This window comes from Rhinopithecus roxellana, chromosome 15 (assembly GCF_007565055.1).
Source record: "Rhinopithecus roxellana isolate Shanxi Qingling chromosome 15, ASM756505v1, whole genome shotgun sequence".
NCBI lineage: Eukaryota > Metazoa > Chordata > Mammalia > Primates > Cercopithecidae > Rhinopithecus > Rhinopithecus roxellana.
The window spans coordinates 34382018-34397128 of record NC_044563.1 but is presented as its reverse complement, the minus strand read 5'-3'; the positions used below and the strand labels follow the sequence as shown (position 1 = coordinate 34397128).

Below are 15111 nucleotides of genomic sequence, written 5' to 3'. Positions count from 1 at the left end.
CATAAGAAAACTTTTCTCCTTACTGCAGCTTCTTTGAAAGAAAGGATGTCTTGATGGAAAGTGAAATTATTGAGGGAAGAGTAATTTTGGTTATAGCAGTATTGATAGGGTCCTGAGATGAGAGGCCTTGGACCACCAGATTTTGATAAAGTTTAAGGACACAGATGAGAAGGAAATTACCTGGATGAAAGAGAGTTGTGAAATCTGAAAGGTAGTTTGGGAGAACTAAAAACCATCTTGGATTTATGTTTAGTTTTGCCCAGAGTCTATCCAGACTCATTAAGATGCTTAGGATTAGGTGGGAAGAAGCAATAATTTTTGAGGCAAATGGCATTGTATAATATGTCCGTGCAAAAAACAACCAACCAACCAAACAAGGGCAAATAGAACTGTTTGGATTGGTATTGTACTACCTGTTTCTGAAGACCCTGAAACAGAAAACAAACTTTTCCCCAGACTTACTGTTTCCTTGAGAATCTTTTTTCTTTGTTCTTCATACTTCCATAAGGAGCTGGCTCCTCTGCATATAAATAAAAGCTTACAGAAATACTTCAAAAAGCTACCTACAGTTAGCTGAATATTACCAAGTCTGCATAGTGCATGTTTCATTATATTTCCTTGCCTCAGTTTGTTATCCAGATTTAATTTATACTCTATATGATATAGCTGTTAAATTAGAAATGAGATTCTTTCTTCGGCTTTAGGAAAATTCAGTGATAATTTTTAGCTCCATTTCCAATTTTTACATATGTACGATCAATTGGTTCATACTGATAACTGAACTGACTCAGACTCATATTTATCAGTTCATATAACCGTGCTTAACCCTGCATAGTGGACCAGTCATCATTTATATGTCATCTTCCTCATCTGCTTTGTGAACACTCACCACAGCACTTATTTTTCTATCTGTGGTATTTTTTATACTAATTTTCTTGTTAGAATAGTTTCCTTAATGTATGGAAATTGAACTAGATAATTATAGTTGTTCTAAATATATTTTTCTGGACATTTAAGGAAATTATTCTAACACCATAAATTAATGTTACCTGTTTTAGTACTTTATACAAATTGATTCCTACAGTGTAAGCTGTATTGTACTGTATACTGCAATTCATATGGTAAAGAAATACAATGGACTGTAACAATATACTAAAAACAGGAATGGGTGAGGGGTTAAGTTCACTTGGAGTATTACACCTATCCTTTGCATCTACTGTATTCTGTGAAACTTTACAGCAGTGGTGCCCTTCCATGTAGGTTCTTCCGTATAAAATGTGATCATGTTTTGGGAAAAAATAATACAAGAACATTTTAAGGTAATTTTCGATTTATAGATCTATATGATGATAAGTAGATGCCAAGAGGGGTAGGAATTAGTAGTGGAAAGAAGTAAACCATGATGTTAAATATTTTCAAAGGATACTTGTTTTTCATACAGGAAAAAAAATAGTATTTTTAAACACCTCTCCTTCCCTCTCATTTCAACTTAAAAATGCTATACAGATAAATTCCTCTTGTTTTGTGGAAATACAGAATATGTGTGATAGAAATACAAATCACTTTATCATATGCCTATACTTCATACAGAATAGCTGTAGCTGAGTTCTCCCACACAGTCTACTTTGATGGCAGAAACGGAGACACACAGGGTACCCTTATAGTCACTGCAACTTTTGTGTTGTCTTTTTACACGAAGTTGGAAGTATTAGCAACTGAATTGCTGAAATGTCATTACTACCAGGACTGCTTTGATGATAAGGTTGAATTGGAAAAGTTAATTTTAATAAGCAAGCCATGAACAGTAATTACTGTTTACTCCTAATGATCTGAAAAACAGGGAGGTTTTTACGGAGCCATGAACAGAAATCTGAACATGATTTTCTTAAACTTTTGGAGATTTAAAGAAGGGTAGTAAAATGTCCGAAATACAATTTTCCACAAGAAAACTCATTAAACCGGATTGTTGCCAATTGTTGTGATATAACTTCTGTTCATTTTTGGAAACATACTCCTGTTTTGTCTATCATCACTTGTATGTTTCCTTGCAGTGTGGCTTCAGGAAACAAGTGTATTTTTCTGTCAGACAGAACACAGGTTACACAGATAAATATTAAAACTATACCACTTGTACTCATGAAAGCATAACCCATTAGTGAACTTAGGTAAAGACACAAATACATAAGTCAGCAAGAAGTTACTCTTTCCTTAGGTTACTCCATGAGAGTAAGATTGACCACATCATCATGTTTGGAGCCCTTTCTGATGCATTTTCTACAGTGGGTAAAATAATGTAGGTAAAAATATATTGACCAGGCGTAGTGGCTCACGCCTATAATGCCAGCACTTCGGGAGGCCGAGGCAGGCAGATCATGAGGTCAGGAGTTCGAGACCATGGCCAACATGGTGAAACCCCATCTCTATTAAAAATACAAAAAAAATTAGCTGGGTATGGTAATAGGCGCCTATAATCCCAGCTACTCAGGAGGCTGAGGCAGGGAAACCAGAATGCGGAGGTTGCAGTGAGCCAGGCTTGCGCCACTGCACTCCAGCCTGGGTGAAAGAGCGAAACTCCATCTTGGGGGGAAAAAAATATATATATATAATATATAAAATATATATAATACTATTATATATAATACTATTATATATTTTATATATAAAAAATATATTTTGGTCACTGCACTGACCAAATTATTTATATATATTATATATAACATGTTTTATATATATTATATAATATATATTTTATATAATATTTTATATATATTATATATAATATGTATCGTATATATTATATATTTTCCTCCCAAGATGGAGTTTTGCTTTTTATATATATTTATATATATATACATATGTAAATAATTTGGTCAGTGCAGTGAGACTGAGACTGTCTTCCTATTTTAGCTGTAGGTTTGCATAACAAACTTGAAACATTCAAAACATTCTGAAAGAGAAAGGTTCTGGTTGTTTGATTTCATAAAAAAGAGTTTTAATTATAGAAGGCCATGTAAATGTAGGAATTAAAATTCTTATAGCTGGCTGACAGCAAAATATTAATGTCTTATTCATATATAACACCTTAAGTAAAGCAACCAGTATGCCTAAACACAGTTATTTTTTTACTTTACATCATTTTTTTTGGGGGGTGGGGGGGAGAAAAGTATCTAGTAAAAAAATGCCAATACTTAATTTTGGTATAAGAGTTTCTTTCAGTTTTACATGTTGCTTATACCTAGAAAATTATTATAATCCAGGCATTTTTGACTTAGTAAATATGGACTTATAATACTTTTCTTTCCCTTTTTTTTTTTTTTTTTTTTTTTTTTTTTTACTTTGCCGATCCTTCTGCCTTACATTAAAGCCATTTCTCTGTTTTTCCCAAACTTGGAAAACTCTTGTGTTTTCAAGATTTAGTTCAAGCTTGATCTGCTTGGGGACTTTTCTCCTCTCTGGATTGGGCTAAGTGCCCTTCCTTGCTAGCATTTTGATAGCATCTTGGACATAGCATTTTTCCTGTTGTTTTGTAACATTTGTCTTTCTCTCAAAACTGTAATCTCCCTAATACAGGTAATAAGTATTTTATTTATATATCTCTAGTGCCTAGCCCAATATTTGAAACTTCACAGGTGCTCAGTGTTTGACTAGTTGTATAAGTAAGAGAAGGTAAAGGAATAATTGTGTAAACATTTAAAGTTAACAATGCATTTTGATTCTACTACTAAAGAAAATCCAAAAACAAGAAAGGATATATATTCATTACCATATTATTCACTTCATTTGTCAGATAATAATCTTTATTTCTTGATTTAGGTGTTCACTGTTGGCAGAATTTGTGCAGACCGTACCAGAATTTATCATAAACTGAAACATTTTAAATTCAAACTATACCAGGAATGTTGCTCTCTTGCAAAGAGAGAAGTTAAAGATGAACAAGTTAAAGAAACAGTGGAAAGAATTTTCAAGCAGTCAAAAGAAAGAGGCTGGATTAAGAAGGTAAGGTGAATATATGACAATCTCATCATGTACATTCTGAAGCCTAATTGTGATCAGCAAAAGGAAACAAATGATTAGAAGATAGCGAAATTTAAGGTAATCTCTTTTTTTCTCTCCTTTGTATTTTCTCTTCTTCCACTCATTCCTTTCATGCTTATCATTGTCCTTCTGAATAGATGCCCTGATGTTCTAAGGATTCACTCGGCCCATCAGATAAATTTTAACAAGCATTAATACTGTCCTTTATTGAAGGACCTCTGTCCTTTTGCTTTTATGTATGTATTGCTTACATATATATTAAGTCCCCTGATTTTTTCTTTGACAGAGTATAGGACTCACCTCTGCTTGTCTGCTTCCTATTCTTTAGAACAGTTCTTTTGACCTGAGAGTGAAGAAGCACCTGGTGCCAGTCTGAGGAAAGGATCTCGGCTGCCAGTTCTAATATCACCCACATCCTCTTCTTGAGGACATGGTACTGAGCAGTGAACACTAACTGAAGGTCGAGGGGAATACAGAGGTTTCAGGCCATGGCACTGATTTTGATTCCCCCATATCCTATTGATCACTAAATTTGATATAAGGAGTAAAGTGGGGGTTTTGAAGAGTGCACTGGATTCCCGAAGATCTGCTGGCAGCTCATAAGCTCTGGTCTGCTCACAGAGCTTTTAGAATTCTTTATGGTATATGGAAAGAATGCTAATATGACTGCAGTCTTCTAAAACAAGTCTAGTTACATGAATGTATAAGAGAGAACAAATAGTAGATTTTCAGGCAACTCTTACCAACAGTTAATCTTTAAAAGAAAAGAAAAAAGCCTGACTTGAGATCCATTGCCTGGATTATATCATAGGGAAATTTGTAAAAGAGGAGTATAAAAAATGAGGCAAGAGAGCTTAGGCAGAGGGAAAGAAACTTTTTTAGCACATGTCATGTTTAGTGGAGGTCTCCCAGTCTAGAGAATGACATCATTATTGGTTTCCCTTTGACAATTACTCTCCCACCACAAACCACCACCCAGTGATCTTGCCTGCCTCCCACATCTTGATCCTTAAGTCTTCTTTCTCTCATTTTACTTTCTTCAGCTTTTTGCCATTTACTTTGCTTCTACTTCTGCTACTCCAAATGTTTCTCTCCCCTTATCCATACTTTTTCATTTGCCTTACCGGAGAGGAATCACTTACTCAGTAACTTCCTAGACATTAAATTCTTAAATGCTTTTATTGATGACTTTAAGTGTTGCCAATCCTCTAGTGGAATTGCAAAACCTATTGGGATAGCACAGTTATAAAGAAATGGATACTAGGTACAGAAAAATCACTGTGCATATACTGTATATGTTATATAATACTATCATATGTGGGGAAGAACATTAAACTTCTTGAAGAAAAAAGCATTTCCAAATCATGTATCCTAGAAAAAGCTGAACAAGGTTTAGAACACCAGAAGGACCTGGAATTTTAAAAAACGTTGTTCTTAGGCCGGGCGCGGTGGCTCAAGCCTGTAATCCCAGCACTTTGGGAGGCCGAGACGGGCGGATCACGAGGTCAGGAGATCGAGACCATCCTGGCTAACACGGTGAAACCCCGTCTCTACTAAAAACTACAAAAAAAAACTAGCCGGGTGACGTGGCGGCGCCTGTAGTCCCAGCTACCCGGGAGGCTGAGGCAGGAGAATGGCGTGAACCCGGGAGATGGAGCTTGCAGTGAGCTGAGATCCGGCCACAGCACTCCAGCCTGGGTGACAGAGCGAGACTCCGTCTCGAAAAAAAAAAACGTTATTCTTTATGCATAATATAACACTTGGCTTTCTTTTCTTAGGAAAAGAAAGGAGCTTAGGCTTTCTTTTCAAGAAAACCAAGTGTCATGTTATACATAAAGAATAATATTTAGCATTAGGCATTGAAATAATATTTCAAGATTGTGCATGTCTAGGACAATATGCACATTTTTTCCACATGAAAATACCAAAGACCTTCATTTTATTTGAGATTTCTCCAGTTAAAAAATTTGTTCCTAGGTTTTCTCAAAAGATTTCCTAGAAACCACGGAAGTTTATAGCCAATATAAACCCATTTGCAGCTTTTTGTGCTGTGATGAAATTTCCAAATTTGTCAAGTGCTCTGACATTTCCCATCCTCACTCTGTCTGTCCCTCTCACTGTGTGCCTTTGAGTGATAGCACTGCATGTGCTTTGTGATGTGTGCTGCCTTTAGCTACAGTCTGGTAGTCACAGTTATTCTAACCCTTTAGAATGCCTGGGGCTCAGTGTTACTTGAATGCCATCGCCATGGCACTTTCCGCTCATATTTCCCAATTATGTCAACCCCTTTTTTTGCCTTACACGTACTATTTGTTCCTGTCTTTCTGCCTCCAACTTGTATTCCACACCTTACTTTTTCCCTTACCTGCTTCTTCAGCCATTTTACTTTAATTATCTCAGGATGTCTCAGCATGTCTTCCCAAAGACATGCCAACTAGACTGACTTCATTCTTGTTCTTCCTTCTAAAGGTTGAACTAGGGTGATCTGTTTTTAATGTAATGATACTAAAGGAGTGTAGGAGCAACTTGAGTTTAAGAAAAGGACAAATAGGCCGGGCGCGGTGGCTCAAGCCTGTAATCCCAGCACTTTGGGAGGCCGAGACGGGCGGATCACGAGGTCAGGAGATCAAGACCATCCTGGCTAACATGGTGAAACCCCGTCTCTACTAAAAATACAAAAAACTAGCCGGGCGACCTGGCGGGCGCCTGTAGTCCCAGCTACTAGGGAGGCTGAGGCAGGAGAATGGCGTGAACCCGGGAGGCGGAGCTTGCAGTGAGCTGAGATCCGGCCACTGCACTCCAGCCTGGGCGACAGAGCGAGACTCCGTCTCAAAAAAAAAAAAAAAAAAAAAAAAAAAAAAAAGAAAAGGACAAATAATAGGAAAATTATAATAAAACCAAAATATTTGATAAAGATAATTATGTCTTATTCTAAAGAAGAGTTCAATAACATACTCTAATATGACACTGGCAAAATTCCAATGAATATTTGTTCATTAAGAAGAAAGTGTATATGATGATGGGATTTCCTGGAAAGTTGAAGATAGGATTGTTGGGATTGGCTGGTGGATGCACGAACACCAGGTACTAAAGAAAGCATGTCAATAGAAATATCAAGTGCCCATTCATACTGTAAATACTGTATGTAAAACTGTTACAAGTGACAGTTGTATGTAAAGTAAATTTTAAATGTATTGATAAATATTGTCATATACATAATAATTTAAAATTGTAATTAGGTATTCCTTGCCTTCCTTAAACGCTTCTCATTTCTTCTCTTTCCCCTCCTTTTTAACTTTTTCCCTTGCCCTTTTTTTCCCCACCCCTTAAACTGATGTTTCTCAAAACATGGCTCTAAACTACCTATGTCAGAATCACCTGGAAGTTTTTGAAAAACTGTATAATCCCCTAGCCTCATCCCAGATATATTGAATGACAATCCTTGGAATGTTAAACATCCAATATTTTTAGCTTTGGTGATTCTTAAGTAAATAAAAGTTTGAGGATCACTGCTAAAAAGTACCTGTTAACACTGAATTCTGTCCTCATCCTTTCAAAGTTTCCTTGGCAAATCAATTACCTTCTGAGTTCTAGTTGCTACTTCTGAGTAGAAGATTCCAAACTTCTCTTATATTCTGACCTCTTTCCCACACTTCATTTCCACAGTTCCAACTGTTTTCATCAGTAGGTTCATCAGGTGTTGTAAGAGAATAGTCTTCACTATTGAAGTAAGTAGTCTTCAGTATTAAAACCCTCCAAATTTTTAGTAAAGAATTATGAGAGCAGCGTCTTTAGGTGGAGAGGATGGGAGAGTAATACTAACTGCAATGTCTGTGAGTTTCACTTTCCTTTTCAAGTTTTTATTTATTTTTTTCTTGCCAAAGCTGTGTCCTAGTCACACCATTTAAATCTCAGAAACAGCATACTCTATACTGCTTAGAAGTATAGGCTTAAGTATTTGCTTTGCCACTTACTAGCAGTAGAATTTGGGAGCAAACTATTTTATTTCTCTAAGCCTAAGTTTTCTCATCTGGAAAGTAGGAACTAAAGCAGTAATAATAATTGGGTTTTGATTGTGGAGATTAGATGTGTAACACGTTTTAAGCATTTAGTATAGGACCTAGCAATTAGTAAGTGATTGATTAATCTTAGCTGTTACTTGCAATGAAAGCAAGGAGAGGGTTTCCTTCCTCCTATCTTAGTATAACTGAGATAGATTTTAATTGTGTCCTAGATGTGTGTGGTGGTACACAGCTATAGTTGCAGCTACTTGGGAGGCTGAGGTGGTAGAATCGCCTGAACCCAGGAGTTCAAGGCCAGCCTGAGCAAGATAGTGAGGCCGTGCCTCTAAAAATAATTTTTTTTAATTTTTAATTTTCCAAAAGTAATTTAATAAATAAAGAGGATATGAAGAAAGGTAATATGAAAAGCATAAAAACAGTCAAACTTTTCAAGTATAGGTTTCTAATCCTAGAGTACTTTACTTGTATCTAATAAAACCTACCTAAGTACTAGGTCGAAGAAAATTCCTAAGTAGTCCCTAGGATATTTCCCCTTGTGTTAATGTGCTTCCATCTTCCCTTAGAAGGAGATCCAGTGAGATATCATAGGGTTGTAAAAAAGAGTTTCATGGCTTTCAATGTCTAGAATGAAAATGCACTTCTCACATTCCCTTCTGTAGGTCCCTGTCACCACAAAAGTCAGGGTCACCAGGATCCTCTCTCATTTCACTGAAGATAGAAACAGAGTTCATAAACAGAGTCAAGAAACTAGTATGTCATTAATCCCCTCACTGAAGTAAATACTTTGAACTCTATATGTCTGAAACTGAAATCATGTATCTCCTTCCCTCCCACAGCCTGCAGAATAACTCTGCCATTATTCTACTCTGTCAACTTTGAAATCTCTAAATCATTCTTGACTCCTCTCTTAACTTGTTCTACTTTGTTCTTTACTCTTCATCTTCATTGCTATCACTCAAATTTGAGCCCTCATGACCTAAATTGTTGTCATAGACCCATAACTAGTTGCTGAACTATTCTAGAATGAATGTTTTACCAATTTTCCTAAAATACACCTTAGATCAGTTCAGTCCCCTGCTCCAAAACCTTTAGCAACTTTCCATTTCCTGTCAAATGATGAGTTCAATTCTTTAACCAATATTTTATAATTTTTATTCTCTGAACTCAGTCTCTTTGGTTCAGTTGTAGCTCTCTCTGTTCTCCTAAAAATACCCAGGTTGTAGTCAAATCCCATGTTTTCTTGTCGTGTCACTTTGATGGACTATTGTCTCTTACTGAAAACTCTTGCCACCAACTCTTTGCCTACCAAATCTCTTTTTCCAGGACAATTTAAATGCCACTCTTTGCTGCTTACCTCAACTAACCATGACCTCTCTTCTGAACCCTCATGACAGTGTCTGTACCTCCTTTGGCACTTATTACTGATTATTATTGGTGTATTACTACTGAACTCTATTCTCCTTAGGGGCAGGGAAAGTATCTTTTTAAAATATTGTACCCAGACAGTCATTAGCAGAGCCTTTGATATGTATGTTCAACAAACTTTTTATTAAGTTATTGAGGTTACTACATTTCTACTCTAAGCATAATAATAGAAAAATTATGGCCGGGCGCGGTGGCTCAAGCCTGTAATCCCAGCATTTTGGGAGGCCGAGACGGGCAGATCACGAGGTCAGGAGATCGAGACCATCCTGGCTAACACAGTGAAACCCCGTCTCTACTAAAAAATACAAAAAAACTAGCCGGGCGAGTTGGCGGGCGCCTGTAGTGCCGGCTACTCGGGAGGCTGAGGCAGGAGAATGGCGTAAACCCAGGAGACCGAGCTTGCAGTGAGCTGAGATCTGGCCACTGTACTCCAGCCTGGGCGACAGAGTGATACTCCATCTCAAAAAAAAAAAAGAAAGAAAGAAAGAGAGAGAGAGAGAGAGAGAGAGAGGGAGGGAGGGAGGGAGGGAGGGAGGGAGGGAGGGAGGGAGGGAGAGAGAGAGAGAGAGAGAGAGAGAGAGAGAGAGAAAGAAAGATTATAATTGAAAGCATAGTTACAAAATTAATAATATTCACTTTGATCTCTTTCCAGTGCTTTCTATGAGTTAGAAATGCTTATTTGAAATTAAGTTCCTGTTTATCATAAAAAGATTTTTGTTCATGATTACCATGAAATGAACTTATCCTGATTGTGTCTGTAGTTTGCAAAGGCCCAGTTTATCTTCATTGCTTTGAGTAAAAAAATAACTAGCTTTTCTATTGTATATGCAGAAATATGGTCAACTTGAAGAATATCTCAATTCTGCGGATTACTTTCAAGGAGAGAAGTTTGACTGAATTGTAACACATTTCCATCAGAGAAGATTTTTTAAATTCCTGTAAATGTGAAGATCATGATTCTTGTTTTTCTGTATCATGTGATGTATTTATACATTTTATCTATATCTTTGTGGCAAAATATTTTGTTTAAAACATAATTATCTTAATTCCTGTGAAATGGCACTCTACACTCTAATTAAACTTTTATCTGATGTACATAAAAGCATTGTCTTAATTTTTAAGTCTGTAAATATGTTTTAAAGTTACGTAATAATGGCTTTGTAACAGATGACTATCAAGTGAATGAGCTGTTCATATTCTGTCAGGTTAGTCAAAATATATTGTATTTTAAAAATGTATTTAGACTAACATCTACATGTACTTTTACTGAATTCCTGTCCTTTTACAGTATTAAATGATTTTCATTGATACATTTTTTACTGCTATCATCTAAATCAGTGGACTGTGGAAGAAACCTCAATATATCATTCACTTCAGTCCCCTTGCTTCAGAATAAGATCATAGCATATCTATTCGAAGTAGAGGAATGCTTTTTTCCTTTTCTTGAAAGTTTCTCTTTCAAATAGATTTCAGGCCTCCAGAGTCTTTCAACCCTCACATTCAGGAATAATTTTATATACATTTTCATGCTTTATAATGTTCTTACTTTTTTATTCAATTTTGTCTATATGTGGATGATTAAGATGTATTTTATTTGTTTTTATCCATAGCTTTTTCCATATAAATATATATCGTAGGGTCAGAATTGCTAAAAGAGACAAACTCAGCCAGAAGCACTTGGAAAGCATATTTTGGTATCTGCATTGCTTTGCACATCTAAATTTTCCCATAAAGTAATCAAGTAAAATGGTTGCAGAGTGAACAAATGAACCCTGTCTGTTCTGTATTTTTAATTCTTAAAAGTGATATTCTAGTAGGATCTATTCTACTGTGGAACTTTAGATACTTTTTTCTTAATGGAAGTATTGGTTGAACTTGGATTCATCTATTAGGTGACTCATGGCACGGACCGTAATGTACGTATCCATAAAAAGCTACGTTAAGCTCATATATGGAAATTAGTTAATATTTTCTACAATTCATTTCCTGAAATTATCCATATTATTATTGTAAACAAATGAGGTGGAAAAAACTCACAATGTGTTGAAAGTACTGATGTTGATGTTTAATGAGGAGTGCATACCTTTCAAACATTGTGAAATGGAAATTTCACATATCTGTATTTTTTTTTTTTTTTTTTTTGAGATGGAGTTTCACCCAGGCTGGCGTGCAATGGCATGATCTCTACTCACTGCAACCTCTGCCTCCTGGGTTCAAGTGATTCTCCCACCTCAGCCTCCTGAGTAGCTGGGATTACAGGCATGCGTCACCACACCTGGCTAATTTTGTATTTTTTAGTAGAGATGGGGTTTCACCATGTTGTCCAGGCTGGTCTTGAACTCCTGACTTCAGGTGATCCACCCACCTCGGCTTCTCAGAGTGATGTGATTACCGGCATGAGCCACCGTGCCTGCCCTACATCCCTACATAGCTGTATTCTCATTCGTATTTCCCTGGCATATGGCAAAATAATTCTTAACTAAATTCCAGGGAATAAAAATAAAGCCGTTATTGAAAGGTGAAGATGAAGAGACAGTGTCCCCCCAAAAAAGCAAGGCAGAGTTAGAAGTGATAGTCAAGGAGGAATGGTAAAAGATCACAAATGATTTATAAAAAGGAAGGCCAGAAGAAATGAAAAAAAAAATGATCTCTAAAGTATCTCCAATTACCTAGAAGCATCAGTTATCATATGGGACATTACAAACAAGCTTGAGATGACTGAAGAGTAATCTTAAAATATATCTCTTACTTTTAACAGCATGCAGTTAATTTGTAAATTAAGGTACTAATAATTCCAAGGACTTATCTGGATCAACTATCTTGTTGGCTTGAAGCACTTTTCCTATTGGAACAGCTCCCTGTTGATCATAAAATGCTTATAGGTAGTTTGTCTGATGTCTAAGGTCATTGCAACCAAGCATACATGCTACTTTGTAGGAATCTGGAAAATACAAGAGGCTTTTAGGTTGTGGTAACATCAAAAGACTGGCAAAAAAGCTATTAGGAAGTGAGAATTAACATGTATTAGGGGGTAAAAAGCAAGTAGTTCATAAGAAAATGGAAATGTTGAAAAATAGAATTAACCTTTACAGGTATTAGGACATATTATTTTATTATCATCACCATCAATATCATTGATTCAATAACAACACAAAAACAGTTTTTTGTTTTTGTTTTTGTTTTTGTTTTTGTTTTTTTTGTGACGTAGCCTCACTCTGCCGCCAGGCTGGAATGCAGTGGCGCGATCTCACTCACTGCAACCTCCACCTCCCGCAATTAATTGATTCCCCTGCTTCAGCGTCCCGAGTAGCTGGGACTACAGGCGTGCACCACCACGCCCAGCTAATTACAAAAACAGTTTTTATGCTCATTTATTTCACATGACTATAAACTTTTTAGATTTGGCCATTTATTACTACAGTGTTAGGTGCTTTAGTTTTAGGTAGCTATTGATAGCAGAGATGATGAGGAAGACAAATGGACAAGTAAAAGGGAAGAAATTCTAGAAGAAAATCACAGGGCTATACAGAAGCTTTACGGTTATGAAGACGGAACAAAACCATAAGACCAGAAAACACAAGGGAAAAGAAATGTCTATTGTACAGGCAGTTGGATGCAATTGGCCGTATTTCCTGACTTGTCTGCTCATACTCAGATGAGTAGATCTACATAGTACTCATTCCTAGGAGGTATAATAGGGCTTACTTAGACTCCAGAGTGTTCACTGAGGGATAAACTGCAGCCTTCGAGCAGCTTTGAGCTACTTTGAAGATAGTTTGGCTCCCCTATAACTCCTTTCATACTTGCTATTGAGGCAGCCAGACTAGTGATTAAGGTTGAAGTCAGTCTTTTTTTCTTCAACTTTTTTTTTAACTTCCGGGGTACATGTGTAGGATGTGTAGGTTTGTTACATAGGTAAACGTGTGCCATGGTGGTTTGCTGCACAGATCATCCCATCACCTAGGTTTTAAGCCCAGCATCCATTAGCTATTCTTCCTAATGCTCCCCATTTCCCAACCCAACCACCAACAGGCTCCAGTGTGTGTTGTTCCCCACCATGTGTCCATATGTTCTCATCATTCAGCTCCCACTTATAAGTGAGATGGTGTGATGTTTGGTTTTCTATTCCTGCATTAGTTTGCTGAAGGAAATGGTTTCCAACTCCATCCATGCCCCTGAAAAGGCCATGATCTAATTTCTTTTTATGGCTGCACAGTATTCCCTGGTGTATGTGTACCACATTTTCTTTATCCAGTCTATCATTGATGGGCATTTAGGTTGATTTCATGTCTTTGCTATTGTGAATAGTGCTGCAGTGAACATACATGTGCACATATCTGTATAACAGAATGGTTTCTATTCCTTTGGGTACATAACCAGTTATGAGATTGCTGGGTCAAATGGTATTTCTGCCTCTAGGTCTTTGAGGAATCACCACACTGTCTTCCACAATGATTGAACTAATTTACACCAACATTGTAAAAAGCATTCCTTTTTTCTCCACAACCTCGCCAGCATCTGTCATTTTTGTTTTGGGTTTTTTGTTTGTTTATTTTGTTTTTACTTTTACGTAATAGCCATTCTGATTGGCATGAGATAGTATCTCATTGTGGTCTGGATTTGCATTTCTCTAATGATCACCGATGTTGGTTTTTTTTTTTTTTTTTTTTTGTATGTTTGTTGGCTGCATAAATGTCTTCTTTTGAGGAGTGTCTGTTCATGTCCTTTGCCCACTTTTTAATGGGGTTGTTTTATTCTTATAAATTTGTTTAAGTTCCTTGTAGACTCTGGTTATTAGACCTTTGTCAGATGGATAGATTGCAAAAATTTTCTCCCATTCTGTAGGTTGTCTGCTTACTCTGATGACAGTTTCTTTTGCTATGCAGAAGCTCTTTAGTTAATTAGATCTCATTTTTCAAGTTTTGCTTTTTTGCAATTGCTTTTGGTGTTTTCATCATGAACTCTTTGCCCATGCCTATGTCCTGAATAGTATTGCCTAGATTTTCTTCTAGGGTTTTTATAGTTTGGGATTTAACATTTAAGTCTTTAATCCATCTAGAGTTCACCACTCCTGTTCAATATAGTATTGGAAGTTCTGCCCAGAGCAATCAGGCAAGAGAAAGAAATAAAGGGTATTCAAATAGGAAAAGAAAAGTCAAATTATCTTTGTTTGCAGATGACATGATTCTATGTCTAGAAAACCCTACTGTCTCAGCCTCAAAGCTTCTTAAGCTGATAAGCCACTTAAGCAAAGTCTCAGAATACAAAATAAAAGTGCAAAGATTGCTGGCATTCCTATACACCAACAACAGGCAAGCAGAGAGCCAAATCATGAATGAACTCCCATTCACAATTGCTACAAAAAGAATAAAATACTTAGGAATACGGCTAACAAGGGAAGTGTAAGACCTCTTCAAGGAGAACTACAAACTACTGCTCAAAGAAATCAGAGGACACAAATGGAATCCATGCTCATGGATAGAAAGGATCAATATCGTGAAAATGGCCATACTGCCCAAAGTAACTTATAGATTCAATGCTATTCCCATTAAACCACCATTAACATTCTTCACAGAATTAGAAAAAACTATTTTAAAATTCATATGGAACCAAAAAAGAGCCTGAATAG

The 15111-nt window shown here is 36.5% G+C and overlaps 1 protein-coding gene across 4 annotated transcripts in view; it reads left to right on the top strand.

Moving 5' to 3' along the window:
* The window catches only part of CCDC82 (coiled-coil domain containing 82), a 33883-nt gene extending 22635 nt beyond the window's left edge, over positions 1-11248 (top strand). For all 4 annotated transcript variants that reach the window (XM_010375427.2, XM_010375428.2, XM_030918072.1 and 1 more), the window contains 2 exons: positions 3814-3996; positions 10314-11248. In XM_010375427.2, the coding sequence (XP_010373729.2) occupies positions 3814-3996; positions 10314-10379 (249 nt within the window). In that variant the 3' untranslated portion in view covers positions 10380-11248. The remainder of the gene's footprint in view (positions 1-3813; positions 3997-10313) is intronic.
* The last annotated feature ends 3863 nt before the right edge of the window (positions 11249-15111 follow it).